Here is a 25617-nt window from a genome sequence, read left to right on the forward strand (position 1 = left end):
TATGCAGTCTGGCCTGAATGTAGTACTTTACTATGCTATACATAGCATTATAAAAATATCAGTACATCATAGTCAGATTAATTGCAGTTCCTTGGGATAATTACCTTAAGCAAATGAGACATTTGGTAACCTGTATTTCACACCAGGTGTTTGCTAGTGCCTTTTCCCATAAACCCCTTTGGTTCCTGTCTCCCCTCCCCCTGTCTGGCATATCTGGCTCCACTGAAGAGGATAAACATGTTGGAAGTGATTTTTCCATCAGCCTCTCACTCCTTCCACCATCTGCTATTGCCAGAAACTCTGAAAGTTTTAGCCCCATTTGCGCTTTGTGTCGTAAAGGAGTCCAGCAGATTTCCTGCCAAATCTGACTTGATGGCAATAAACCATCAAGCTGCATCTTTTCTTAGATAAGGCAAAAAAAAAAAAAAAAAAAAAAGGAAAAGAGAGAAAAATACACACACACTATCAGAACTGTACATTTCTCATGTTTGATTTTTATTTAGTGGGAAACATTAGTCTCTTACACATTTAAATTAATGGTGTAATACAATAGATGCCTACTTAGTACAGCAGTGCCTACAGTTCATAATATCATATCAATGTTTTCAAGCAAAACAAAATGTTAAAAAGTAAAATATCTCTTTCAGTGTAATGCAAGCAGTGCTATTGACTTGAAACAGTACAACTGTCTTGCATCCGTCAGTCAGCACATAATGATGCTGAACCTTGCATGGTTCGAGGCAGATACACACACTGGTTCTACAGAAGATACAGTACAGTGTCTACTCAGTCTTCATTTGGCTCTGGGAATAGAGCCTCCTTCAGGGCTTGGACACAGAGAAAGTGCAAGTTAAACGACAGTGACAACAAACATCCAGGGCGACAAAGACACACACGAGAGGTTGTCATAAGTGCAGGGCAGCTACTGTATATGTGAGCGTGCGTGTGTCTGACATTTGGACTACAGAGGCTTGGTTACAGTCCTTAGTAGCTATACTGTACATGAGTTTGTCAAATCGGAAACAAAACATGGAGGGGTGGTGTTTACTGTATCATACAAAGGTACTGACAAAGACGAGAAAATGAACACAGTACATGACCAAAAGAAGGCTTCTCAAGCAGTTACTGGTGCTCTCTTACAATGCATGGACTGATGCCTCACATACTGACAGGCTTTGCAGGCCACAGTAATTGCCTTCACACGGATTTTCACATGGCTGCAGAGGCATCCGACTCCTTGGGCCGGTTGCGGACGACGTGCTCCAGCTGTCCGGAGTCAGAGACATCGTAGCTGGTCTTGTACTTGGCCAGGATCTTCATCAGAGGACGCAGTTTCAACCACCACTGCTCCTTGGGGATCCTGTGGCTACAATCAGACAACGAGATTGCAGCTAAGGTGGTGAGGCTACGTTCACACTGTAGCTGTCTACAATCCTGTTTTTTACCCTCATTTAACTCAGATAATTTCTTGCAGTGTCAACAACAAAAAGCATGCATGGATTCACTTTTTTTTTTTTTTTTTTTAAATCCTACATTAGATAAGATGGGTATAAAATAGGAGCTTGAGGCCTGCAACCATACTTGTATTTGAACACTAGAATTTCTCAATATTTGCAGTAAAGTCAGTCTTATGTCATTCCCTTAGACAGCATCTCAGTTGAGAAATGTTAGTATGGTGGACAATGAGTAATAAAGATTGCCTTGGTTGGCAGTTGGAGAAATGCAGATTGAATTCAATCAAAACTAAAAGGCACATATTACGACCCAAATGTGTCTCAAACAAAAACGTTTTATTATCATCGCTCTGCATATGTGTCAATTGTGAGTTCATACTGGCATTGGTTATGGATTACATTAATGGTAATCCAAAAAATCTTATATGAGCATTAATCTGGATTTGAGCATAAATGGCCACATTATGAATATGGCTTATGTGACTGCAAGGTTAAATCCCTATTGCTATCTTGGCTTATTCTCAAATTTCTACTGCTATAATGATCCAATATCCTAACAGGGATCATTAAAGATTCATCTAATCAAATCTAATGTGTATACATGTTTGGGCAGAGTCAGCAGTCACAGACCCGTGGAAGTGTGTGGTTAAGTTCAGGGTAAGTGGTACGCACACAAAGTCGGTGTCCTCCTTGAGTTGTACCACAGGCTGGAAGACCAGAGCCCTGCGGCGCATCCCAAGCAGACAGCAGGAGTCCTCAGTGTTAGCAAACACTCGGCCTGCGGGAAACACCAAAGCAGTCAGAGGTAGAAACACAGCAACATACTGTAGCCACCGTCCTCTCTTACTGCTGACAAGCATGCATTAGCTTTGCCTAGAAGTTGAGTGGTGAGGTTTTTTATAGCGTGATGATGAGGTCTTTCATCTTCTAGCTGCTAGTTATCCTAAATTCAGTGAAAGACATCAGCCTGTACAGATCTAAGATCTAAGCAATAGAAAAGGTTGATGCATGTGTTATGCAATAATGTTTTAAAATAATAATTTAAATAACTACACTAAAACTAAACTAAAATTAGCTGCAAAGATTTCTGGAGAGATATAAAGACATAGAAACTGTTATGATACTAAAAAGTAATTGAAGCAACAAGAAGAAACCATAGATACACAGAAACATGTGGGACAAACCAAGAAAAACACTCATTTACATTATGCTTGTAGAATCCCATCCAATCAATTTAGACAAGTGGTGAACTGGAAATGGTAGAAACTGATGGTTTTTTAAGACTAACAGGCTTAGAAGCCATTTTGCTTTACCCCACAAGTGCCTGAATAGGCTGTGTGCATCTATAAGAAATGTCAGAACAATGGAAATGACAGAAAAAGAGAGTTAAATAAAAAGATGTAGATGGTCATGGAGCCAGCAGAAAAAAATAAAAACAAAAACATTACCTTCATCTTATGACATCCATGTGTACAGCAAATAGACATACAAGAAAAAGAGGAATTTCAACTTTAACCTTATCCTTTAGACAGATTGAGTGTAGTGTGGTTTCATTAAATATGACTGCTACTCTTCAGAATGACCAAACAATGCTTGAAATTGTTAAATGTATCAGTTGTTCATTCAAATCTGTCAAGAATGAAATATAGGATATTAAAATGAAGCTTAAGTACATTACGTACAGTAAATGTTTAGTTGCTTTGTTACACTGTATGTTTACAGCAGAATGTAACTGATATTAATGTTCATTTCAGAGGAGAAACAAGATAAAAATAAAAAAGTAACAAGCCAAACTGAGTGACTCCATGACAGATCTGGGTAAGTCTGTTTCAAAACACCCACACTTCTGAGTGGAGCTGAAGGATCTACAACCACAGCTCATTTCACCAATTCTAAAAAGCTCAAATCTGGTACTTTTACAGTACTATACCTTGTCTGAACGTCTCCACCAGCTTCTTGGAGACCCACTGCATTGCCTTGGCTGAGATTTTGGTCCCAAAGTTACGGTCAAATGGAGACGGTGCTCCTCCCTTTGAAAACAACCAAGACATATCACTCTGTCGCCAACACAATCCCATGTGAAAACGATGCTTACAGCTGCTACTTTGCACACGCAACATACATATTTAAAATTTCTCATTTTTTTTCTTAATAATTTTTCTTAATCATGTGATTTTTCTCTGCTGTATCCTACTATTTGCTACTGCTATATCCCTTGTACTTTAAAGCTTCTTGTAGTCTAATCTCCTAAGCTACATTACATTACAGCAAATCCATTTGTTGTGTTTTGTATAATCAAGCAATTAACTAAAAACATTAATATGGAAAACAGTATATATGGTTAAAGGAAGCGTTACAACTGATACTGCTACAGCAGGATTTCCAGTAGCATCAGTTCCATCCAGTGGTAAATGGTAACCAGTGAGGCAATAGCTACCTGCTGCATGTGTCCCAATACATTCTTCCTGCAGTCAAACACTCCCTTTCCCTCTTCAGAGTACAGCTGGTAGATGAAGTCTGTTGTGTAGTTCTCATTACAGTTCTCATTCCTACAAATATGCAGTGAAACACAACAGTTAGGCTTTTGAGTGCAGATTCAACTGATTATTCCTAAAGTGCTCCTGCAGATGTGTCTCTTGTGTTTTATCAGGATGACCCCAAATTGGGCTCATGTTACACTTACACTAGAATGAGCAGGACTGCAAAACCTCAGACTTTAAACTCATGACATCAACAGTGAATCTGTTTTCTATACAAACGGGTCAAACCTTTTAAGACTCAATGGATAAATTGTAAACTAGAAATACTGGATTTACAGGCCCATCACACCTTCAAAAATCTGCAGGGCAGCTTGTCCTACCCCCTCATTTTAGCCTATCACTATCAATAAAGAACACGTGGTGGCTGACTTACCTGAGGACAAGTCCTCTCTGTATGCTGGTCTTCATTTTCTCTGTCAAATGTTCAACATTGGCCTGTGGGAATTAATAGTCCAAAATGAGAAATGCAGCAGATGGCATGGTGAAGGCCATGTTGCAGAATGTGTGATGTGTGGTATTGTTGTCTTGTTGTTATATGAGAGCGCAGACAAGAATTTCTTCTTTTTGCAGGACAATGAATATTTTATCTATCTATCCTCTGGATTGAAGTGGTCTCAAAATTGAGGCCAAACGCCCTCTGGTGGACAAAGTGAAAGATGACGTGACATGCTGGGGACTGTCATTTAATACTCTGAGGGAAAGTAAGTAGTTGACATGTACATATGAAAAAGAGTGTGTCACCTGCAGGTCTCTGATGTCAAATGGCTCTTCATAGATGTAAGCAGCATCAGCCCCAGCAGCCAGGCCTCCTACACTGGCCAGGTAGCCACAGTAGCCGCCCATGGTCTCAATGATGAACACACGCCTCTTGGTCCCACTGGCTGACTGTTTGATGCGGTCGCAGGTCTGACACATACATGCACACATGCTCCAAATGTCAATTTCCATTAACTGATTAATCCAAGGTGAGAATTATAAAATGCTGTCTATGTCTAAGAGCTACACTCTCTAAGAGCTACAAAGTGTTAAGAATTCAAGCAATGTTTTTGTTAGAAGTGTGGCGACTTCTTATAAATCACAGATTGTTAAAGTAAATACATTCCACCACAGAGAAACAACAGGATCAACACTTGTGCATCAAGTTTCAAAGCCAGCATGCTCATTCCTGGACATGCTCAATACTGGACAACAGAGTCAGCCTGCTACATTTAAACTCAGGCATATTCAGGCAAAATGTTGTTTTCACCAGATAGATTAGAGTCCTGTGTAAGGATAGGAGAGCAGATCAGATGGTAAACTTTAGACATCATTCACAGTTTAAATGTAAAACAATTTACTGAAATTATGCTTCAAGAACAAAACTATCATTTCAACCTAAAATTACATGATAGAGGCAGAACTGACTACAGTGTAGCACAAAACATTATTGATACATGAGACTGTGTGTCAATTTCTTCATTCAATAGCATCTCAACAAAGCTGTCAAAGCTAAGCCGGCGGGTGGTTGGACTGCCTTACCTCCACGATGGCATTGAGGGCCGTGTCTGCCCCAATACTAAGATCAGTGCCCGGCACATTGTTACTTATGGTGGCAGGCAGCATACACATCGGGATGCAAAACTCCTCATAGGTAGCCCGAGCCTCATACAGCTGCAGCAGACACTCTAACGCCTGAAGCGGCAGCATACACAAAATGCATTAGAGCCGCTTGGGCCAGCTGCTGAGAGACATGAATCTCTCTCAGTCTGCTAGAGCGTAACCTGCCATTCCGGCACTTTCCGTGTGATAGCAGCTATGGCTTCCCTTTGGCAGAATGAAGGAAGGAAGGAAAAGACTGGAACAAAAGAAGGCTGAGCACAGAAATGGAGAAGAAAGTGAGGAGTGGGTGTAGGCAGAGTTAAGGAAGGAAAAAAGGCCACCTGAAAGAGTGGCAGAGAAGAGCCAAAGAGGTATAGGGTATAGGGAAGTAAAGTATACAAAGAAGGTAACAGTGATGATAAGGACAGGAGTGAAAAAAGACAGGAAGGGGAGGAGATAAAAAAGTAGTGGAATTAGATGGGAAGAGAGGGGAGAGACTTGGTAGGCAGGCAGAGGGCTGTGGGTTTGCGTGTGTCAGCAACTCAATGCAGTGACACTGCACTAGGACAAACAGTGACGAGCAGACAGCGACGGCCATATTTGCTGGGGGAAGGATATCCACTGTACAGACAGGACAAGCACTAGTCAAGTCTGCACATACAGCAAGACGATGCAAAACCGAAGATGGTGGCCAAGCTGAGACTCAGGCTTGTCAGATGTTGACTTATTTATATATAAAGTCCCTTGTTACTTGTGTAGTTTCTTTTAAATAAAGGATGCAATTGCCATCTGAAAGTATAAATACCAAGAAACAGGCCATGTTCATTTGAGGCATCTTGATTCTTGCAACAAAATAAGCATACCTGCAAATTTGTTGCATACAAACATTTTGAAAGTTTGACGGCACCACATTTGTGTGATAGTATGAAATGTTACAACACTATGTTATTATGGAAGTATACTGCATGAACTTAATTCTACTACCTACTTTTCATCAGAATACTCACCATAAGTACATGTTACACTATTGTCTGTGGTGCATACTGGTTGTTAGTGAGAGCTAACTAAGCGGTGTTAAACCTGCACACTACTGACGACTCATCTTGTTAATGAAGTGGGCGAACACACACACAAACATACCATCAGGGAGCAGGGCAGACGGAGCAAACGTGGCGGCCACAGCACATGGGTATGTCACAGCATGCCACAGCATGCCTCCATGTTGTCAATCACTTACCTGATGGGAAGGGAGGCACACTACTGTGGAAGCTCGGCTTTACCTTTTACCAGTCATGCCATGCAGACCAGACACTTCTGAACAAATGTATCTGGCTGCCTAAGTTTCTCATGTTTTCAATGAAGTTATTTTCAGGCTAATACAAGAAATGTTATGTGTTAATGGCACCCTAATATTTAATATTCATAGGAATTTCTTCTAAACCAGGGTTAGGTTTGTCCTGAAACCAATATAACGTTATTTATATGCATAATTTCAGTGTCAGATTTGTAATCTCTTTTAACTTAAACACTGATAGGCTGAAGCTGGTAAATATGATGCCGAGTGATTGTTCAACTGAGTGAGCGATTTCTCCCTTCTTGCAACGCAAATGGCTGGCTGGCCACCATAGAATGCGCATGTTTGCATTTTTTTTGTGCTTGTCTGCTTGCGTGCATGTGTTTGTGTGTTTGTATGTGTGATGCTGGGATCAACTTTCGTGGCTGCCAGCCCCATCACTTACAGTAGTGATGGCGTTCAGAGCCGTGTCTGCGCCAATGCTGAGGTCTGAGCCCGGCACATTGTTGGAGACAGTGGCTGGGACCATGACCATGGGCACACAGAACTCGTCATATTTCCCGCGCGCCGTTAACAATTCCAGCAGTGACAGGTAGGCCTGCAGGGCAGAGCCAAGGGCTTTAGTGGCTGTACAGTTGATAGGTTGGCAGGTTGGTTTGGTGGAGAGGTGTAACTTGCCAAAGGGGAGGGAAAGGCATAAGTGGAGGGTGCCAAGGGGAGAGCCAGGTCTATCACATCGGACAGCAGCGTGAAACAGACAGGTACCACTCAACATACACTGAACATACACTCTCAGTCTTGCACGCACACACTTGCACTCATTCATACACATAAAATGAAACTATTCACTTGCACATGTGAAAGGAAAACTGAAGCTGGTGAGCATCTAAACAGGAGTGCGTGAAATGGCTGGAATAAAGCCGATGTTCTGTTTATAATTAAAACCAAATAACTGGAATACAGTTTTTGGTTTACTTACTACTACTACAAAACTACAGTTTCAACAGCTTAAATGTCTTAACTTAAGGTGTGATGTTAAGATTATCTATACTAAGACAACATTCAAAGCACTAAAACTCAACAGTGAACCAAATTATCATCCGTGTGCAATTCTTTTTTTTTTTTTTCTTTTTTTTTTGTCTTGGCAAGAATAATGACTAAAAGCATGATTACGTGTGGAAATATGCATGGAAGCGTGTGGGAGTATGCTAACATAAAATGGGATAAGACTGATGGAGAGGATAAACAAAATCAGCATGACAGCATTTAAAATTATCTACATATGCACATCTGATATTTTAATTAGCGATACTGCAACAAATCTGATTTTAATTCTAAGAGCTACACACAAGAATTTTCAAAACTTAATTGCTAAAAAGTTAATGGACAAAATCATAGATGAGAACATAGCCTCATAAACAAAATCAGCCTAACTAACAGGGACAAAGTTTTAAACATACCTCAAATCCCCCAATAACTAATAGTGCATTTATGTTGTGCTTTCGCATTTGCTCAGCAATTTTGTCCATGTGCTTTGCAGGAAGTGTTCTGAAGAAGGAAAACAAAGAAAAAAATATTATTTGTGCCTACCATTCACATATTTATTCATTTTAAGAATTGGGTGGATTTAGTGCATGTAAAAACACTAACCAAATCAAATCAAATAAAGCTGTGATAACATTGAAGTTACTAAGTCACTAACAGTCCCTGGTCCTCTGGAGGAATGAGTTCAGGACTTTACCGTTTAGTTCCCAGCAGAGATCCACCCTGGCCTGTCCATCCTCCAACATCAGCCCATTTAATCTCCTTGATCTGAGGAGAAGACAACAGCATATGTAAACAGTGCTGCAGTTTTCACCTCACATATTCATATCTTAATCAAGCATTGTTGATACATGCTGAATTGTTCCATAACACCAACGAAATTACAATGAAATTAATACAGGATTTTGTAAATGTAAAACCTTTGAAAAGGGAGAGCACTTGAAAGAATTAATTACTATTACAAGTACTAAATGAGTCCTGAAAAGCTACTATCTGAACAATCTCCTATGTGTGCACATAGGGGTTAATGTGCTCTATGCAATTTGACTGACATTTAAATGCTTTGAATTGCATGGATCATAAAATAAACTCTAGCACTGAAATGTCATACTCAGCAGTTCAATGCAACAGCTCTGCCATAAATTCTACCTTTTAATTTCTGCAAGTTTATAATGTTCAGTTTTTGTTGACATTGTGAAGAATGTGTAAATTAATTCTATATTCATTATTGAAGTTGCAGTTTGCAGAGGTCTTGTACTGGCCTACATCATATTGAGAGGTGTTTCTATTTTTTTGTCCTCCCGGATTAAATACATGAGGGGGACAGAATAGTAGAAAGACCTCCCAATAAAATGCAATCCAGTACAACAGCACCACTAACTATGAGCTCAATGCCAAACATAAAATTGAATTAACACCTCTATTACTGTGGCGAAAAAGAAAACCTGAGCACTATAGGCATCATAAAAGTAAACTGTATAGCAGAACAGTTGAATTGGATTGGATTACATTGTACCTAATAAAGTGGCCACTGAGTTTATACTGCCTGTATGTAATGACTGGCCCATATTTTGTATAGACGAACAGTTCTGATATTACTGTCACATTCCCCTTAAATCAGAGGGATGAGAAGCTGGTAGCAGGAGGGTAAGAGTGCTGGATACACGCTAATATAATAGAGGAACTGCACCAGTGACAAGAAGACAGAGGTCTGCAGTGTGAAAGTCCAAGGACTGGTATAATCGTCTTATGATCAGCTGGTGTGGCCTGACTTCAGCTGCCAGCGGACTGACAGCTGCTGGCACACAGAGGATGCTCTGCTTACCAGTGATAGAGGAGACAACTGGCATATACTGAAAATAATAAATGGTGAGGTATTTAATTAAGTCCTTTACAATTTCTACAGTATATACACTGTGGTTATAGCATTACTAGGCAGGAAAAAGATGAGTTCAAGATTTTCACGGGGAAAAGGTCAGCACAGGATCTAGGACATACATGTGAAACCAGTTTCACCAGTCATGGAAAAGAAAATTGGGCTTGTGTCAGATTACAGTCCAGATAAATACTAACAGATTAGGTTTTCACCAACGTTTTCAAAAACTTTTTACACACAATTTCTCCTTACCGTTTTACATCAAAACCTAGATCTCTGCCATCATTAAGTGATAATCATCCCACTGATTCATACATCAACAATCCTCTTCCAAAGCTGTATTTTCTGTAGTCTGCCAAATGTGGTTTGTCAGCATTTTCTGCTGCCCTCTATTGGTTTAACTGTGGTACTGTGCCAGCTTTGAGCAAGCAGGGCAGAGGAGGGAGCGTCAGTGAGGGAAATGGGTTTACATTAATCCAGGCAGATAATCCCTTCAGTTTTACTGACTCGTCTTTACAGAGCTAAAGGTGACGGTCTACTGTCAGACTCTCATCACGGTAAGCCAATTCCTGTTTGGGTTCCTGATTAAAAGGTGGCAACAGTACACACACACACACACAAGAAAAAAAAACACTTTCAACTGCTAGGGTAATCTCTTAATGTTCTATTTTCATTCAGTATGCCATTTATTTATCTTCACTAGCTTCTGTGGAAGAACTGTGTCTTAAGGGTCATAAAGAGATTATTTGACTCTGTAGTGAAGACGGAAGGCTGTGTACTCCATGCATCATCCAATTTCAACACTTTGCCAATACATCGCTGATGCTGTACCCACCTGTCCTTTGTAGAATCCTTCAAACCCGTCATTGACAGCAAACATCTTGTGTCCCTCAGAGATGCCCACCCTGACGGCTGAACGGACGGCAGCATTCATGCCCGCTGCAGGGGCACCCACATTCAGTATTGCCACATTGAAGTTGCTCTGAAGACATAAAATACACAGCAACAGGTTTAGCTTGTGATTCACAAGCAATTTGTCTTGCTCCAGAAACTCAATCATTGCCTTCACAGAACCAGTAATCACACCAAATAAAACAGGGATTTGTTGTAGCTGTTTTAGAGGACATTAGATCAAGCTGTGGCTGTGAAAAACAGGTTTACTGGCAGAGAGAGGATCAATAGTTGGTTTTCTAGTCTGCTCATGGCCACGTGCTGGGCCTACAGTGGTTATTATCTCAGATGTAGTGAAAGTAAACCCTAAGGCTAGCTCCACAGCATGGAGCCTGCCATGCTGGCTCTACACTTCACTGCTCTTCAGTCAGAGCTGCCTCCTCTAGAGACAGAGCAGCAGGTTGAAAAGAGCTCCTGGCAGGGTTGAATGGTCATCGCTCAGTGGGGAGCCAGGTGTTACCTGAATTCACAGCAGGGTAGACCACTTCTGGGCTACATGAACCCAATATAAACAGAAAAACAGTGACCTCAGACTACAATGATAGGCAGTTTCACATCAACTTGAGGTGACACACTCCAGTGATTTCAGGTAACAAAGCAGAAACACACAAAGTATTTACTACTGCCCACCCATCACAATTAAAAGTCAACTTATTTATCCATTCAACAACCGGAAACGACTGGTGCAATCTCTGGTAGTCCTAGCACACAAATACATTATTGTCCCACAGAAACACTCAATTTGGCTTATAGGCCAAACAACTCAATTTACAGGAATAATGTACTCAATAACAGAGTCTCACCTTTTCAAAGATACCTCTGAAAATAGTGGAGGCAGAGTGCATTATCACTGTCTACTATTGCCTGCAGTAGCTGAGTCACCCAAGCCATTATTTGTAGGCAGATCCAGGGACCAAGAACAGTGAAATTAAAAATTAAACATCCCAGTGGGTTTTCTATTTTGGGAGCAATCTGGAGAGGCTAATACAATTCTGCGCGGAGAATATATTGCACCCCAGATATAGTGGCGATAGCTATGTGTGAAATAAACAACTGTGCAAGTCTGTGTGTGTGTTTGGGTTGAGTGTTGGAGATGAGCACAAAACAACACTGTCACTGCAAGTTCACAAGTCCCACAAGAGTCCCCCAACATGTCAGGAGTTGACTTACGCTTGGCAATTCGGATTCCGGTTTACGATGAGCCAGCAGTTTATATGTCTTCAGGTTGTTTTCAAAACTCCTACATGGAAAATTCAACAGCAACATATTATGTACAGCCAAGGCAAAATGAACAGTAAATTTAAGACCAAAGCTGTTAAAAATGTACACTACACAAATTCAAATCTAAGGGCTCTAAGGAATTTGAGCATTCCAAACATGATCGTTTTTCATCCCCAATCTATAATTCATGTTGACTGTTGACTCCCTCATGAATAAAACCAAATGACTGATTCACTTTCCTTTTCTTACTAAGCCTGTCCACAATAAGCCACATCAAACCAGGTGCCATGCCTTGATCATAAAAGAACTGAAATGGTGTACTGGTCCCAAAAGGCTGCCAAACATACCTGCCCCGAAGCTTGACTGCATCCTCAAACTTCTTCTCGTCCATGGCCTTCTGAACCTCTTGAGTCTATGAACAAGGAGGACAAAGCCAGTACTTCACTATTTGAATGGTAGCATTGTTTCACACACTGCATTTCTACCGGATTCACCAAAAGGTTCAAGTTTAGAACTGCTTCATTTATATTTAAATATAAATCTATCTATCTATCTATCTATCTATCTATCTCTCTCTCATTAATATATGTATGTATGTGTGTATATATATATATATGTGTGTGTGTGTGTGTGTGTGTGTGTGTAGACAGATATAGATATATAGATATAGATAGATTTTTTTTTAGATATAAAAATTAGTAAAGGTCGGTGTAAGTACATATTTGTCTCTGTTACAACTCCTGCTGTATGGACTAATGAAACACAGCAGGCTTACAAAGAGAACAATACAACAGTAAACATGTCATTCCCTGACGAATGATGCAGTCTTTCTCTGAGCCAAATATGCAACCTTGTTTTGACCTGCAACTCAAGTGTTCTCTCATAGGCCAATTTATGTAATTTGGAAAACATCAGGTAACAGTGGTGATATGCATCTTCCCACCAAGTTCTGTCAAAATCCAATTAGTAGGAATGGCACAGAGACAAAAATGACAGGCTAGCACTACAATAGAGCTTCTTTGTGTATTTATATAAAACCTGGTTGATATTACATCACTACACTGCGGGCTGTAATCACAAACCGTGCCAAATGCTTGGGATAATCATTAACCAGAAACTCACACAATACAATTTGCTCTTGTGAACACAAGGGCCACTCCAGGCACAGTGGACTGTATTATTTATCATCATTAGTTAAGCCCCTCCTCCATATTTCCTTCAAATCTGCCCCTTCATGTTTTGCAGAGTCATTTCCAAGTGTTTCTGTTTGCATGTGCTTTGCGGTTTCCCTTTCTCTTCGTTTTTCCTCCTTTTGTGCTCAAGCATGCATGAGTGTGGAAGTCCTGGCCTGTTTCCAGGCCAGCTGAGTACCTACCATCTGTACACACTCCATCAGAGGTAGACGTACTGATTGGTTGCCACTCAGAGAGACCACACAGGCTGGTGTGTTTGCTGTGGTCTCCAGCAGGGCGAGGACAGCCTCCACACCCATACGACTGGCCTGCCAAGCAACACAATAAACACACACATGCAGATTACATTGCCTCATCATCACTGTTACCAACATCTCATATGTTTCTCCTGCACACAGGCAATGTCATTTCTTTACATTCCTATGATGTTTTTCTCACTGAACCTTAAATTAAACTTTAGACCCTAAATTCTTCTGTCTTACTAGCCCTAAACTCTAGTTTTACAATTACAAATCCAAAAGCTTTTCTCTCTGGTTCAGTTTTAGTGGATTGTGGTAAAACTGGAGCAATTTGCCTCTCAGTGTCTGTGATGAACTGCTTCATGGTGGCATGTGCTAAGGAATAAATCTGTTAATGTGCTTAACCTTAAACCAATGCCCATTTTTCCTCAGACCTATATGTATGGGATTACACAGGGAGTGCTCTAGACTACTGGAGCATTGCCACCACATGCAGTCAAGTAGTTGAAATAGGAGACCATTACATCGACCAGCATTAGGTTAAATATGAATAAATATGTGTAAACTCCTGCACTAAATTACTGGCAAAACTAGCTCTATAATAATTATGTATATAACTGCAGACTGAATTATACTAACCAGGATGCGGTCAAAAGCAGATGGGGTCCCTCCTCTCTGAACATGACCGAGGATTGTCACACGAGTGTCGAAACCCAAGCATTTGACGACAAGCTGGGAGGATGAAATGTTCATGTCTTAGCAAATATTAAACTATGAGAAGCAATATTGTTTGGTAAAACATGGTAAGGAGAGACACCAATGTCTATGAAATAATGAATGGATCTTCAATCTGAAATTATAGTTGTAATCCATCTAATGCATTTTAGGTATATTAATAAATGTAGAGTTACATCTGAATACAAGTAAGTACATTGACAAATAAATGACGTGCAACAGACTGCAAACACAATCTATACAGACACGGTAACACAAACATGGTAGAAAGGCTAAACAGAGGGGGAAACAACAAAGCACATGCAAACCATTCTTATTTTTCGGTCATGTTAGTGGGGTTGCTTTCAGCTTGGACTGAGCGTTAACAGCACATTAGATCCCAGCTGGTAAAAGCTAAATTAAATAGAGATATCAAGGCGCAAGACAAAGAAAATGCTTTAAATATTTGCCTAGGTAGCCAAGGAAGAGCAGAGTAGATATCTACGCCATGATATATATTAAGAACAAATATTTACCATGGTAAACCATCAGAAACATTTTACACAAAATAGATTCAACAAATCATTGCTGTTGTTAGATTGTGAGAGCTGAAGTGACAAGTAAACGGCACGTGATTTTTTTTTTTTAATAAATGTCTATGTGTCAAGTTTAGTTAGGGTGTCAAGTTCATTTTCACAGGGAATCTAACCAAAATGGACAAAATCTAATCAGTGTGTTATGGCTTTAGGTGAAAGCTGCCTTACCAAACTAGAGAGTGTGTCTGAGAGAGCATTCCAGAAGGCACAGCGACAGAGTCAAAGCCACACCAGGGTAGCAGTACAGTAGTAGAGGTCATACAGGAGGCAGTTGGAGCTGGACTTTTGATGGTGGAACCCACCACATTTTGAAAAAGCACTATACTTACATTCTTAACATAGTCAGTGGTAATGGGCTTGTTGTTATGATCAATCGCCCCCTCGGCTACAATTATGATATTCAGCCTTTTCATCCCTGCTCGATTCTATGGGGTAAGGGGTTGTGGAGAAACAACATGACAGAAAAATTGAGACGACGGCTTTGACATGGGCTTTCAGAAGCACGGGAGCCGGATGATGGTTGACAGCCTGGCAGCGGATTCGTTAGCCTAAATGTCATTGACAGCTCATGTTTGCACATGGTAATCAGCAGTTTCCCGGCTACTTTGTTACTTATCATCACCACCTTATCATGAGCTAAACCATATGGCATGACCACCTTATCTGGAGCAAGATTTGCTTCAGATAAGATTTCATAAATGTCCTGTTGATTATACTGGTGAAAATTGAGATAATTAATGAGCTGTTGTAGCTCAGTGGACTGATTCCAGACAGTTGGGTCTCCGTGCTTCTGGCTTCCCAATTGTGCACACTCAGGTACTCACATCCTTGACAAAACTAGAGGTTATAGGCTTCCCATGCCTGTCAATGGCTCCCTCAGCGACTATGATTATGTTCAGCCTTGTGCCCCTGGAACGGGTCTAGACCATAGAAGACAGCATGTTTCCAAAGCAAAAAGTATCAGAGTAGCACACCAGATTACTGAGACTTCACACATATCACTTGTGATAAAAATGCTTGGGGTTCATTTTATTCTCTCTGTCAGGATTCATTCTAAACAGATGAAAAGTTGTGCAGAGAAACAACACAGCAAAAGGTTCTTCAATCGAACAAGACAACTGGGAAACATTATACAGCTTGGAAACCAGCAGAGTACAAAGTTCATTGTGTTTATTGTAGGGGAGCAAATAAGATCGTGTTACCGCAGACAATTTCTGACACATCTTCTCCTCCCAGCCGTCCTCAGGGGGCATCTCAGGGATCAACACCCAGTCTGCCCCACAAGCCAGAGCACTCACCAAGGCAAGGTAGCTGGGGAGACACACACACACACACACATACACACACACACACACACACACACACACACACACAGAACACTGTGTATATAAACACAGGTAATGCACCAGTGTCTGCTTGTGACATCTAAATCATGTTTGTGAATCAGTGAAGTTTATCAAATGTGTTCTTACCCACAGTGTCTGCCCATGACCTCTAACACAAATGTCCTCTGATGACTGAAAGAGAAGAAAGCACGACAGAGCAATTAATTTTATTAACGCAGCACTCCCTGAACTACTCAAGAAGAGACAAGTGAAATAAAATGCTAAATCGAGCTAAAAATAGCATCGACATCAACATGATATGGTCAGTATGAAATTTCAAGTGAGTGGATTCAGTTACATCAACATTATTACAGTATTACTTTATACTTATGCTGTGTTCAAGAAATGTTGTAAAATCAGAACTTCCAATTTCTTACAGGGAAAATGCATTAGAAGAACCCTTCATGTCAGGATTCCAAGATGAAGACTTAAGCAAAAAAGTTTCCGAGCCTGTCTGTTGTACAGATTCTCTGTCTCTCTCTCTGTCTCTCTCTCTGGTCTCTCTCTCTGGTCTCTCTCTCTGGTCTCTCTCTCTCTCTCCTCAAGTAGTGCAAGTCACCCTGGGTGTAAATATTTGTTTTTGTGTTGTTTAGTTATCTTTGTATGTGTGATGTGCAGCATCTGAAATATTGCTGAGAATTCTTGACATCCAACATTAATTTCAACACATTCAGTATTTAACTGTTACACAGCAGTTCAGGGGGTACTATCACTTGCATCACCAAATCCAACAATATGGCTGTTTTGCCACCCTCCTCACCTCTGTGCAGTCGTCATGATTGCGTCCACCACCTCAATAATTCTATGCAGGGCTGAATCAGTGCCGATTGTCATGTCAGTTCCGCAGAAGTCGTTATCAATGGAGCCAACCATCCCGACGATGTGAAGGGCCGAATACCTCTGAGCAGCATCAGCGTCGATCAAACCTGAGACAATCAGGAGGTCAGAGATGACACAGTGTCTTCTATCGTTTTTCTGGTTCAGCTTTAATTCTGCCTTGTCAATTCCATGATAATATCTCCTTCTGAAGACAGACCTTGCTTGGTAAACCTTCTTAATTGAAATATCTTTCTAGCAGCATGTTGTGACCATAACATTTACTAGTAGGTTCATGGCTAAACAAGCAGCATAGCTTTAAGCACTGGAAACTGCTGAGGTCAGAGAAAATCCAAAACAGCTCTTTCCACTGGGAGAAACATGATGTTGACGCAGTGTTTCCTCTATCATTTTTGAGCAGCTGTGTTGCTTTTGAGCGACACTTCTACATTTGTCCTGTATCTGTCACTGTTTGGGTGACGTTATGATTCAAGTTGAGGTTGTAGTGCTACAAATTATTTTTATCATAACACAATCATTAGTTACTTACAAATACATTACTTACAAATATATATTAAAATATTGGAATATACATTTTAGTTTTTAGATAACAATAATAATAACAATAATAATAAGGCCAGACAAAAAAATTCTGGGTTCCGGTTCCCGACCGAGTGTCCCATTTAACCCCCGAGTCAGGTTATTTTATTGGCCTCTGTGTAAAAATAAAATAAAAAAAATAAAATAAAGGCACTATGCGACCGAGTGTGATCTTGTTGGCATTGGTCAAAAGTTAAGCAGGGCTTTTATTTTGATCTATGTTGCACTCGCCGTATTTGTGATGTTCTCGCGTAACTTCGGAAAATAACTTCATGGAATCACGCACCACCGACAGCACTGGCTGGAAAGAATGGACTTCCGCATGGTGTGTGATTTGTCCTCGCAAACCACCAGTGAAAATAATCCGACTACAAGAGTAAACCTTTGCAGATGTAGTGAAAGAGGTGAAACAGTGCCATTGTAGATTTGCAAGTGCAGCAGGCAAACATGACGGGGGATCCGTCATGTTTGCCTGCTGCCCCCACCGTGGAGCTTGGCTCTATGGCGATGGGGGTGATGGGTGTATTCGACTTCAGGTACCTAGCGCTGCGATGCGAGCCAGAGACACCTCCCTCTGCTAGTAATAACGCTGCTCCATCCGTTAAAAAGGTGGTAACTTATGCAAATATTGAATTAATTATATTTAAAAAGCGACCCATGCATCACTTCCGAAAATAAAAAAAAGAATAAAATAAAATAAATCCCTACCTACCCATCCTTCCCATGGATAAATAAAATAAAATGAAATAAATCCCCCCTACCCATCCTTAAAATGCTAAATAACATAAAAAATAACATAAAATAAATTCCCTACCTATTCATGCCTTTAAATTACAAGGAACTGGAACCCAAGTTTTTTTGTTTGGCCTAATATGACACTATTTCAATGTTTATTTTGATTTCACTTTTTGGTGGTAATTTTCTTGCTGTGGTGGCTAATACAGAGTAAATACATTTGTTGAGCAGAGGTTTTGACTTATAAAACTAATCCTACCAGATTATATGTTTGTATTACAAATTACTGTTTCATTTTATCCCATTCCTGCAAACTGAGTGGATTATCTCCAGTGGAGCTTTTCAGGTGTAAAGTCTTACCCTCTGGTCACTGTGGAGACATTTAAATCTAAACATTTCAAATATGTGTATGTAGTATCAAGTGTTTCAAAAGAATCCACAACCCTCTCACTTACCTAAGGCCATGTTCACACTCTTCCATGTTTTATAAAACAAAATGCCTTTTTATATTCTTGCAATGTTAATGGGAGGCAGCGCTAAACTTGACAGAAGGCAGCTGGTTTCGCAAAAGCACTGCATCTGATTTCTTTTTAGGCTGCATGGAGCACTTTCTTAAACTGATTTAGTTTAACCTTTTTAGAGGATCACAAATGATAACAGCCACTTTTTTGTGAGCTTACCAATCACAAGGAAGAGGAGGAGTTTCAGGTAGTTGGCTGTCAGACTGTGATAACAGCAACCAGAATGAAAATGGAGAAAGCAGCAGTAGAAAAACTGATAGAACTTGTCTCTGATCATCAAGAGTTATGCAGTGGCTGTGTTGAAGTTTCTGGTAAGTGTCTTGGAGTTGTACTTAGGAAACAGTACAGTCCATGATAGTGCTACAGCTACTGTAACTACTGAGTTGTGGTCACAAAATGTGTTGTGCCATAAAGTATGATGAAATTAACCTACCCTAAATCAGAGAACAGGATCAGAATAAAGAGGAAATGAGACTAACTTAAGGCCCTTACCTTGCTCAACCAGCTCCCCCAGCAGTCCACTCCACTCCTCCCTGAAGAGGTTGGCTCCTGTCAAGCTGCCATCTCCACCAATCACACATAGGTTGGTGATGCCGCGCTGCACCAGGTTGTGAGCTGCCTTCAGCCGCCCCTCATGGGTGCGAAACTCTTTGCAACGAGCACTGCCAATGACTGTGCCACCCTACAGACAATGAGATGAATAGCAAATGGAAACAGCTCTGTTAAATTCCTTATTTTTGTACATCTAAGAGATTAGGCAAGAGAAGTCAGTATCCTCATTTAAGCTACTTGTAAAACATTTAAGTCTGTTTTGAGGACTCAATTCTATGCCTTAGTCTTCTTTACATTTCAATGTTTCGCTAAAGCACACATGGGGCTGTTAGAGGTTGGCGTCTTTAACCACAAGGCCAACCTAATCTTATATCACTCTATTTCACTTTAATAATTTCTTTCACATTCTGCTCCTTAACATAATGGCTGATTTTGCCTAATGGCTTTGCATACTCCTGTTTCACTTACTGCGAAGGAAAAAGTTTGAAAGTTAGAATATTTGTGTGGACATATTTTTCCCAAAGTAATAATCATTTCACACCTGAAAAGAAAAGCGATGGAATTAGAGCAGCTAATGCCTACTATTACTCACCACTTGTAACATGCTCGAAACACTTTCCCATGAGGCTTCTTTTATGTTGTCCCCACCATCCACCATACCCTGGTACCCCTAAAAAGAAAAAAATAATCTTGTTACATGCTAAATTACAGAGCTTTCCGAAACAAAATAAAACACAAAAACATTCCTAAGCAAAGGAAATTAATGCACAACTTGCATGATGGAACAGTGAAATGAAAAATTGCATCACAGTCGAGAATGAATGTACTATTGTACAAAACAGTCATTGTGTAACTCATGGATGTGATATAGATTTCAGTTTTGTTGATCAGCTTATGCTGCTGAAGAGTGCATGAGCACACACACTGAGCGGTACCTGAGTGGGAGGGGAGCTGCATGCGAGGCGTCTGCTAAAGCCTCAAGTCAGTTATGTAACAACACAGTGCATGAGGACCACCACGTACACAGATGTGCTGGGATCACAGAATGAGCAAGCACAGTAAAGTCCTCAGCAAAGCTCTTCTAACATCTGCTGTGTAAAAGTAAAGGGCATATACTGTTTCGTGAGTCTATATGCAGCAAAATGCAAGTCCCCTCAGGAAATGTTCAATTTAAGACACATCCCTGCTGTATACATCATGTATATACTTATTACAAAGCTTGTAGCTATTAATAGTTAAAATATATTTCATTCTTGTTTGCTCTCCAATGCAACTGCTACAAAACAATATGTATTTTTTATTATTTCTAACTTTCACAAATAAGAAATGCAGCAGAAAAGACTGTAAAGGTAGGCCTAATGCTTTACCTGGCAGAATACAATGCATGGCGACTCTTAAAACTGGCGTATAATGTGTGCTGCAGATCATCTCTTCCTAGAATTTCATTAAACTAAAACTGTGGCAGGAAGGCCTGAGTAATACTGCTGAGTACAGTAAGCCACGTGGCATGAGAAGAGTCTTGGCACTTTGTGGAAACACTTACCTCACGAATGAAGTAAACTTTTGCTCCCACATATATTCCCATTCGAACTACAGCACGCACAGCAGCATTCATCCCTAATCGAGAGAAATGAGTCAAACTTATAGTTAAATAAGCTATGGTTAAATAATAAGAGTGCAATACTGCATATTTTAATAAAAAGAGCATCATGTTGGACAAGGTTAGTAGTTGTAATAGTGTAAGAAGAGAGCACTCAAGATCCCACTGCAGCAAATCAATGTCAAGTCTTCATTTCCATAGTTGTGCCACAATTAACTACAATTTAAATATTGATTTTATTACGGCTGCAAAGCACTAGTGCTCTAACACTTTAAATTCCTCTCTCTAAGTGTGTGACTGTGCATGTCTGGGTGCTTAAAGTGCATGCACGCGCAGACACTATCTGTGTTTACAGTGTCTATCTGTGGTTCTTGCCAACTTTGTTCTCTTTCACAGTGACCATGTTTGGTCAAAATGTTTCTCAGCTCCTCCCACAGGCTCCATCAGTTACTCTACGGCTCTTCAAGTGAACTCACTAACTAATGAGATCTTGCTGTGTGCCTTGAATGTCAATGCCAGGTTAGCCTAACTTTGACAGTAGGAATAATAGCTATAGCTTTACCCATGGCAGACAGCCTGGAACTGAGCCGACTGGAGGAGACATAAACAAGAGGACAAAGGATTTAGTTTCCTTGCTGTCTTCACATTTGGCAAAGTCTAATGCATCCCTAATGGTAGTCGAGCTTTTGAAGTGTTGTTACTAAGCAACACAAAGCTAGATGTTTTGTTGGTCATTAGGATGGTAGGAAAGAAACTGACAAAGGAGAGGAGAAAATGAGAAGTGTAAAAAAAACTCCTTAGATAAACTCCACTGCCGTGGGAAGTAGAAAAAATGTACAAGTCTGTTCTTTTATACATGCACAGCCACAAAACTAACAGTCCCTCCAAAGGGGATCAGCCACATTATCATCACTGTCTAATCTGACAGCCCATAACCCATTCTATGGTTACATAACAATGTTCAAGTGAATGGCCCCTTTATTTACATTCAGAGAAGACAGTGGGGACAAGAGAAAAGACTGAGAAAGAGACAGAGAGAGAGAGAGAATGAGAGAGTCAGAGAGTATAAAGAAGACTATCCAGGACCTGTATCTATACATTTTCTATTCTGAGCTTATAAATCTCAGTCATAGCAGGCAATAAGTAAGCTTGGCCCTCATTATGCATGACTGACGCATACTTGCCTAGCACCCCTCATGCAGAGTGAGTAAAAGGACTAAACCAAGGCTACACAATGCTTTCTGACACTAACGTTCAGCTCCTGTCACACATACCACGGCTTCATTGGCTATGGTTTGTACTAGGCTTTGTACTGGGGCCAACTAAATTCTTCTTTCTAACTGTGTGTAAGTTTGTGTGTAAGTGTGTCTGTGTGTGTGTGTGTGTGTGTGTGTGTGTGTGTGTGTGTGTCTGTGGGGTGGGGGTGGAGGGCGGGTGAGGGGGGGTATGGGTAGCTGTGGGGGCCCAGCACCAGGTAGAAGATAACACTGAATTTTCATTCCAAAGCCACCCACAACAGATCGATTCATTTCGCCTGACCTGAGGAGGGTTAGAGATAACTTGACGGATGATAAACATGCAGGAAACTGCAGTGATGCTCAGGATCTTGTTTAAAACTGAGGAAGAGGCGTTACATGTCCAGTTGATGGTGCAGTGTTGTGTTTGAATACAGTAGTTGCTCAGAGGCTTCAGTGCAGCAAAACTTAGCTAATGACAATATAACGACAAGTTTGTCTGCCAAATCCATAGTCCTCCCTACTGACGACGAGAGTAGAAAACAGACTAATCTACTCAACTCATGCTGGGGTTTAAACAGGAGTCGGATATCGCCAAGTCAAAGTCATGATGAATTCGCAGAGGTCTGATTACATAATGTCTGTATCATTGTTCACTATTATACTGTTTGTCTATGAAAAGCTTTTCAACTGAAATGAGCCTATAACATTTTGACCACATTCTATACAAATACGCCCAAATATATTACAATGCCTTAACTATTATTACCTCTATTATGGCAACTACTACAACAAAGAAGAGGAAAAAATAATTATTAAATAAATGATCTAAGTTTTGGTGTCCTGTGGTCCAAATGCTGTTTCTCAGGCATCTGATACAAGAATAGAGCCCTGGTAGAAACACTGCTTCAATACAAGAGATATCAGCTTCTGCCTGCAAAAATGCACATCATTCCTGCCCGATTTTGAGTGTAATGCCAAGAGGAACAAAAGCAACAGGGTGCGCCATTGTACCAAGGATATTAGATTTGCTTCACTTAAATCATTAGCGCTTAACCTACACGCAAATAGTGAACTACTGCTGGCCATCCTTATGGATGCATAAGTCAGTAATGTACCGGGAGAGGTACAGGGAGAGGGCCAGTGAGCACATGACTGGGGTTTCCTCTCTGACGCAAGCATGACTGAGGCAGCAGGGATGATTGTATGCAGCTCATCACGTACACAGGATACTGGGTATCCCCTAAGCTTGCAGCAGTGCCCCATAATGTGACCGCTAACCTCAACTACGTGGTGTAGAAGTAGCTATAATCTCATCTCTATCACAGAGAATTAAACATAGAGAACGTTAAGTTAATAATAGTTCTATCTACACGTGAAGCTTTCATTTAACATTAACTTCCTGTTTAACGGATGCATCCCAATTACACGCATACCGACTCTTTCACTGAAAAAGACTGAATGAATGAAAATTGCTTGAAAGTGTACCACACCACTGTAATAGGCCTGCATGTACACACACAATGGACCACCTGCAATGCAGCCGCATGATTTTAGCCTGAAAAACGGCTCCCTCAGTGTAACATCATGCTGTAATTATATATGCACTGAACGGTCACGTAGGCTAGACCCATCACCTGTAATGCTACCGGTTACACATTTTGACTGTGGATGTTATAGCTTAAGGCAAAACATACCGTGGTCCAACCTTAACAAAGTGTCCAATAAATGCCACCAAATCAGGGACAGTGGTTGATGTTGCTAGCCGGCTAGCTAAATAGGCAGTTAGCATGCTAACCGGCGGAATTCCTGGATGGACGGTAGGTACTTTGGCCTTTTTCCCATTTAGTTATTATTCACTTGCTAACTGCGCAATTGGTTTAGAGACATTGTGACAAAGAATATCTCGGAGCAACTTCTGCACCAGTAACCCCCCGGTAGATGACGACGTGTATTTTCGCCCTCTACGGGCCTATCCGCACTGATACAATGTCACCGAGTACATTTCTGTCAACTGTCACTCCTTACCTTGAGCATCCCCGCCGCTCGTCAGCACCGCGATGGCTTTCCCCGCTCCGGACAGGTTCTCAAAGAAAATCTTCTTGCTGTCTGGCTGCGCCATTTTCGCGGCGTGTCCCTGTATATTGTTATCCAATTCGATAAAATATTACAGCAGGGCCCGCGACAGTATAAAATGTGCTAAAATGATGAAGGGCAACAACCGTCCGCCCCCTCTCTGAGCTCCAGCCTGTGCCTGCTTCCCTCTCGCTCTCTCCGTTCCGTTTCTACTCAGCGATTAGCATAGAGTGACAATGGGAAGAAAGATGGGCAGTGCCGTTAGCCAATGAGCTCTTGGTTTGCGTAGCCCCTTTTTGTTAATTGCACCAATGGAAAGCATTGTAAGTGAATAAGTGGGCGGGACAATCGTCCTCAAACGCTGGATGCCATGCAGCAGGGATAATTCAAACTCTGACGGGGATGTTGTGGAGTAATACCAGCCTCAAATCGTAGTAGGCATTTATTAATTTGAGTTTTGACTATCTCTTGGCTGACATACGGATGATACTTAGTCTTTACATTTAAATGATTAGAACATATTTGATTGGTTAGGTGAAGCTTTACAATGGAAAAAGTGGGCTTTTGCTATGCATCAAACAAACGTCGGATATAAATGAGAATATAGCAAATGGGGTTATATAGACAAGTGAAAATCAAAAGTGAAAATCAAAAGTAATCTTCTCTTTCTTATACGCTACATATGTATAGATTTTTTTTTAAATGTGTAGCATATATTTTATATGTTGTACGTATTCATATCCTGTATAGTTTGCATTCATGTTTTCTTTGCCTCAGCATGCCGTCCAGATATTCTGCACACCCACATAATTCTGTGGCCCCTGTCATTTAGGCATAATTTGTTTGGCACACTAGTGTTGAATCGGGGGCTTGTGAGGTAAATATTTTCCATTTGCTCTACTCTTATTTATGTATAGCCTACTGTATTACTGTTTGATATTTGCAATAACCCAGTTTCCCCACAAGGACCAGTAAGATGTCATCTTCACATCATCACATCTCCTGTGTTTTGAAAATGCAAGCCACGGCCACTGGCTTGCACTCACATATTTAAATCCAAAGTTGGATCTTGACTGACACATGACAAGATGCGAGCTGTCACCAAATTTGCTCTAGTGCATCTTGACAGACATTGCACAACACTGATGTACCTAGTGCCATTTTATATTTAATGTGGTCAATTGTCTCCATCATGTGGCCTGAAGCACAAATTACAAGCAGTAAGATGCATTTTCACTCTAGGCATACACTGATGCTCAGTGGTATACTGAAATATATCTAAATATAAGAATATCTCATTTTATTCATGCTTGACAGTCTGAGCGTACTGAACATTAATTCCTTCAGTTGTATGGGTCATCAGTAGCAGTCAAAGATTTGGAAATGATTCCTTTTAG

At 40.6% G+C, this 25617-nt stretch overlaps 1 protein-coding gene across 8 annotated transcripts; it reads right to left on the reverse strand.

Moving 5' to 3' along the window:
• Positions 1–472: 472 nt before the first annotated feature.
• Positions 473–24266, reverse strand: pfkpa (phosphofructokinase, platelet a). 8 transcript variants are annotated; one of them, XM_030078925.1, is made up of 23 exons: positions 24173–24265; positions 20853–20926; positions 19902–19979; positions 19250–19439; positions 16846–17011; positions 16173–16217; positions 15903–16011; positions 15525–15620; positions 14030–14122; positions 13334–13459; positions 12306–12370; positions 11908–11977; positions 10622–10768; positions 8608–8678; positions 8327–8414; positions 5513–5665; positions 4736–4900; positions 4368–4429; positions 3892–4003; positions 3385–3484; positions 2903–2908; positions 2127–2232; positions 473–1366 (listed from the first exon to the last, which is right to left on the reverse strand). In XM_030078925.1, exons 2-23 carry the CDS (start codon positions 20922–20924, stop codon positions 1210–1212), a joined length of 2277 nt encoding a protein of 758 aa, XP_029934785.1. In that variant the 5' UTR covers positions 20925–20926; positions 24173–24265; the 3' UTR covers positions 473–1209. The 8 variants fall into 8 exon arrangements, with proteins under 8 accessions (XP_029934785.1, XP_029934793.1, XP_029934789.1 ...); XM_030078926.1 differs by lacking the exon at positions 15525–15620 and adding an exon at positions 15030–15125 and having other exon boundaries at positions 1210–1366; positions 24173–24266; XM_030078928.1 differs by lacking the exons at positions 5513–5665; positions 15525–15620 and adding exons at positions 7312–7464; positions 15030–15125 and having other exon boundaries at positions 1210–1366; positions 24173–24266.
• Between the last annotated feature and the right edge of the window lie 1351 nt (positions 24267–25617).

Source organism: Myripristis murdjan, chromosome 20 (assembly GCF_902150065.1).
Source record: "Myripristis murdjan chromosome 20, fMyrMur1.1, whole genome shotgun sequence".
Classification (NCBI taxonomy): Eukaryota; Metazoa; Chordata; class Actinopteri; order Holocentriformes; family Holocentridae; genus Myripristis; species Myripristis murdjan.